The sequence below is a fragment of the Otolemur garnettii genome, unplaced genomic scaffold (genome assembly GCF_000181295.1).
Source record: "Otolemur garnettii isolate 467f Iridium unplaced genomic scaffold, OtoGar3 scaffold00236, whole genome shotgun sequence".
NCBI classification, from domain to species: Eukaryota; Metazoa; Chordata; class Mammalia; order Primates; family Galagidae; genus Otolemur; species Otolemur garnettii.
In genome coordinates, this window is record NW_003852631.1 from 1,925,053 (window position 1) to 1,930,147 (window position 5,095).

Below are 5,095 nucleotides of genomic sequence, written 5' to 3' on the forward strand. Positions count from 1 at the left end.
TTGTTGTTGTTGTTGTTGCAGTTGTCATTGTTGTTTTAGCTAGCTGGGGCCGGGTTTGAACCCGCCAACCTGGGTATATATGGCCAGCACCCTACTCACTGAGCTACGGGTGCCGCCTCTTTACTGGACTTTTATAGGTCCTGTTTTCTCAGAGACAACTATCCCTAACTTCACAATCACACTTTATTCATGTCATCACTTTTTGGCAGCACTTACATTTGCAAGCAACTATTTTCAAGAATGAAGCACAATGGCTTGGTGCCTGTAGCTCAGGTGGCTAGGGCGCCAGCCACATACACTGGAGCTGGCAGGTTTGAATCAGCACTGTGGCGGGTGCCTCTAGTCCCAGCTACTTGGGAGGCTGAGGCAAGAGAATTGCTTTGGCCTAGGAGTTTGAGGTTGCTGTGAGCTGTGACAGCACAGCACTCTACCCAGGGTGACAGCTTGAGACTCTGTCTCAAAAAAACAGAATAAAATAAACAAACAAAGAAACAAAAAGAATGAAGCACATTAAGAGTAAAATTTAGAACCAAAATATCTGATGAGCACCTTGAGAACTCACTGAGAATTGAACTCTTTCCATTGAACCAAATATTAATGCATTAGTTTGTCAGACACAATGTCAAATATCCCACTAGTTTTACATTGCTTACTTTTCTTTTAGAATAAAAAATATTTATGGAGCATTTTGCAAGGGTGCAAGTCAAATCTATCAAGAATAGAACATAAATGTCTTAACACAGTAATGAAGTAAATGAGGTGAAAGCTATGTTGATTAGTTTGGTGTAAGCACTCCAAGTTGTATAAAAAATCAACATATTGTACCCCACAAATGCATGAATGTATCCATGATCATGTATATATGACTTAATAAAAGGGGAAAAAAGACATTTCATTACTTACATGTGTACATTTCATTTTCTATATTAGGGATCACAAAATTGGGACCTGCATGATGATTTTAAAAGACTCTCTGAATGGGTCTCTGCATAACTAGGACTATCATGTGAGCACTTTTTGCTTGTCAGTTTTCAGCCTTTGGAGCAGGTGAGGGAGGTATCTGACCTCTCTTAGCTCTGTCATTGGCTTTGCCACATAATCTTTTTTTTTTTTTTTAGAGACATGGTGTCTCACTTTGCTGCACAGTGTGAAGTGTGAATTGCAGTGGCCCAAGCAAGCTCACTGCAGTCTTAACCTCCTGAGCTCAGAGGATCTTCCCACCTGAGGCTCCTGAATACCTAGAACCATAGGCAGGCACCACCACCTCCAGCTTATTTTTGCATAGAGACGGGTGTCATGTAGCCCAAGTTGGTCTCCAACTTAGCCTGCCAAAGCGGTGGGATTTCGAATGTGAGCCACTGCACCCGGTCCACATAATCTTTAGAGCTTTGGCTTTTCATCTATAAAAACTAGGCATGGCTACTGAGGGTCTTAACGAAGATAAATTTAAGATAACGTCTACAAAAGCTCTGTGCAAACTAATTGCTCTAGGAAGTTTCAGTTGCTTGACTTGTCTTTGGGTTTCCTGATCTCGAATGGAAATAATAAGAACCTATTTCACAGGGTTGTTGTGGACTCTAAACTGAGTTAATGAATGTAAGCACAGTTTCTAAAACAGTGCTTAGCAAATGTTAGCTGCTGATATGATTATGTGTGAGGGGGCATGTCAGATTTTAAACATCTCTTCATCTCCCAAATATCTTAACACCGTGCACTCAGCAGTCACTCACTACGGATGACTTATGAATGGAGAAGCGTCCTACCTGAGCACCAACGGCAGGGGGCGACCGAGCGCAGAACTGCCATAAGACGGAACCCAAAGTTTGGGGACCCTGGAGCGTAGGAACCACTTAGCAAAAGGACAGGGTTGCCGGAAGTGGTGAGGGCGGCGTCGGCGCTGCCGGGTAAAATCGCCGGCCAGCGAAGATGCTGCTGGACTTGTCCGAGGAGCATAAGGAGCACTTGGCCTTCCTGCCGCAAGTGGACAGCGCGGGTCAGGGAGCGCGGGACGGTGTTCTTTGGGCTGGGGAGGGAGCCAAAGGCAGCGGCCACCGCTCACAGCCTTTTCATTTCCGTCACAGTGGTCGCGGAGTTTGGGCGGATTGCGGTGGAGTTCCTGAGGCGAGGCTCGAACCCTAAGGTCTACGAAGGCGCCGCCAGTAAGGAGGGGAGAGGCGCGGCCTTGCAGCCTGCTGGGGGAATTGTGAGCCGTTCTCTGTAGCCCGGGAAGATGAAAGGGGTTGTTTCAGGGTCTTGTTCCTTGTAGTAGAATAACACTAGTTAGAGTACTCTAACTCTTCAGTTAGAGTACAAATCCTGCCCGTCCCCTTAGCAGCTGTAAGGTTGTTAAAGCTTTTGTTAAGTCAGTTTTTTCATGGGTAAAATGAACGTGAGTAAAGTTGCCTTTCAGAAATACTAAGAAATGTTGATAAACATACCAAAGTCTGTCTGGGTCAGTTGTAAACGCCATGCACATGCTTGGTTATCGTTAGTTCAGACGTTTGCTTTTGTTATAATGTTGTTTTCTCTGTGATGAGAAGTGGTCTGCGTTTAGGTCAATCTATGTCAAGTTCCTATTCAGCGTCAGACTTGAAGGAGCTACGCATTCAAGTAGAGGGTTGTGTCCACAAATCTGCGCCTTGCATGGCAGGAGATAGTGAAGGGATTTGGCAGGGAGAGGAATGAGACCAACAGGATCTCTGGCCAACTCCTTATTTTTCATTGGATGCTTCAAACCATGGAATAATGGATAGTGTTTATTTTTAAATGAGAGTTAGAGTGAAAGAATAAATATCCGAACAGTAATTTATTTGCTCATCTTTCCTTTTCTTTCTCAGGAAAACTCAATGTGAGTAGTGACACTGTCCAGCATGGGGTGGAAGGATTAACATATCTTCTCACTGAGAGCTCAAAGCTCATGGTAAGGGCTTCTGGAAATTGATTTGTCTTTCCCTGAATCAAGGTCCAGTATACTCTACATTGTAGTCCTGTGGTCCTGTGTATTTTAGTGATGTTGTTAATGGTTTATAATTGATTTCGTAAACACATACCTAAACAATATGACTTTAAAATCATCTGCTGGCATAAATACCTCTTGCTGTATAGCTAATATAGAATTGCCTCTAATTTTACACGTTAGGGCAGCGACTGTGGCTCAAAGGAGTAGGGCACCAGCCCCATATGCCAGTCAAACCTAGCTCTGGCCAAAAACTGCAAAAAAAAAATAATAATAATAATAATAATTTTACCCGTTAAACCATATGTTGTAGCATGTCTCCTAAAAAGGAGGAGAAGAAAATGATTGCTTTGCATATCAGCAAAGTATTTTTATATGTTAGTAACTTATATTATGAAATAGTGGACAATGATTAACTGTAAGAAATGTTGTTTCTGGCTCCGCGCCTGTGGCTCAAGTGGCTAAGGCGCCAGCCACATACACCTAAGGTGGCGGGTTCGAATCCCCAGCCCGGGCTGCCAAACAACAATGATGGCTGCAACCAAAAAATGGCCGGGCGTTGTGGCAGGTGCCTGTAGTCCCAGCTACTTGGGAGGCTGAGGCAGGAGACTCGCTTGAGCCCAGGAGTTGGAGGTTGCTGTGAGCTGTGATGCCATGGCACTCTACCCAGGGGGATAGCTTGAGGCTCTGTCTCAAAAAAAAAAAAAAAGAAAGAAATGTTGTTTCTTTTACTAGACAGAAATTAATTCAGGACATCATATTCGAATGTTTGTGTATTTCAAGCATTTTAGCATTTGTTAGACAAAGGTTGATGTTCCTTTAAACTCAATTCATGTATAGATTTCTGAACTGGATTTCCAAGATTCTGTATTTGTTCTGGGATTCTCTGAAGAGTTAAACAAATTGTTGCTTCAGCTTTATCTGGACAACAGGAAGGAGATCAGAACGATTCTAAGTGAATTGGCACCAGACCTTCCCAGTTACCATAGCCTTGAATGGCGACTGGATGTTCAGGTATGGCTTGTTGTTGTTGTTTTTTTTTTTTTTTACTTGCCATAGAAGAATTATTTTAGGTTTGTGTCCTGCTTATTGTATTCTTTACCATCTTGACCAAACTCTAGTTTGAAACTTTGGGGTTTTTCTTAACTTTTTCTTCTTAGACCATTTCAAAATAGTTCATTTTCTTTTATTTTTAGTGTGTTGAAATCAGTGTAATTTGCAAAGTTTGTAAGAAATTGGTTATTTTGGAAAGGAGTTAGCTATGTAGACTTTATGGTGATGCTTAGATTTTTAAAGACTCTTTTCTTTAAATATAACAGATATAGAAAGGTGCATGAGTCAGTGTACAGTTCAATGAATTATCACATGGTAAAAATTCCCAAGCAGTTGACAATCAGGTATGACACACATCCAGAAAGCATCCTCCTTAGCTATTACTGATTGTTGCTCGTTCCCTCCTTTCCAAAGTTGTCCAGAATCCTGACTTCAGATACCACATAGATTCCTTCAGCCTGCTTTTTAACTTTCTATATATGAAATGATTCAGCAAATACTCTTTTGTGTCTGGCTTCTTTTGCACAATATCATTTTTATGACATTCATCTTTCAGTTGTTTTTAGAGCCACCTACATAAAAGAGATTTTCAGACCATTACATACAGCCCTTTAGTAAACACCGAGATAGGAGTTAATAGATATGCATCGAATGTCATTCATTTGCTGATCAGAGCTGTGCTAAATACTTGGGGACACAAAAAAAGTTTAAGATACTTTTTCAGCTGGAAAAGATGTTATCATCTGGTTAGGGATATTAGATGTCCTCAAAATAATTCATAATTAAAGATATTTGTAGTCTGGGTGCAATGGCCCATACCTCTAATCCTAACACTCTGGGAGGCTGAAGGCGAGAAATCGTTTGAGCTCCGGAGTTCAAGATCAGCCTGAGTAAGAGTAAGACCCCAACTCTACTATAGAAAAATTAGTCAGGTGCCATGGTGGGTGCCTGTAGTCCCAGCTACTTGGGAAGCTGAGGCAGGAGGATCACATGAGTCCAGGACTTTAAGGTTGCTGTGAGGTAGGCTCAGGCAATGGCAGTCTAGCCTGGGCCACAGAGTGAGACTTTGTCTCAAAAAAAAAAAAA

The 5,095-nt window shown here is 42.0% G+C and overlaps 1 protein-coding gene across 2 annotated transcripts in view; it reads left to right on the forward strand.

Annotated features, from left to right (window-relative positions):
• Positions 1-1,871: 1,871 nt before the first annotated feature.
• COMMD2 (COMM domain containing 2) overlaps positions 1,872-5,095 on the forward strand; it is a 12,124-nt gene continuing 8,900 nt past the window's right edge. Inside the window, exons 1-4 of one of the 2 annotated variants that reach the window (XM_003802197.3) lie at positions 1,872-1,993; positions 2,082-2,159; positions 2,838-2,920; positions 3,797-3,970. In XM_003802197.3, coding sequence (XP_003802245.1) covers positions 1,927-1,993; positions 2,082-2,159; positions 2,838-2,920; positions 3,797-3,970 — 402 coding nt within the window. In that variant the 5' untranslated portion in view covers positions 1,872-1,926. The remainder of the gene's footprint in view (positions 1,994-2,081; positions 2,160-2,837; positions 2,921-3,796; positions 3,971-5,095) is intronic. The other variant, XM_023508273.1, reaches the window with a different exon arrangement.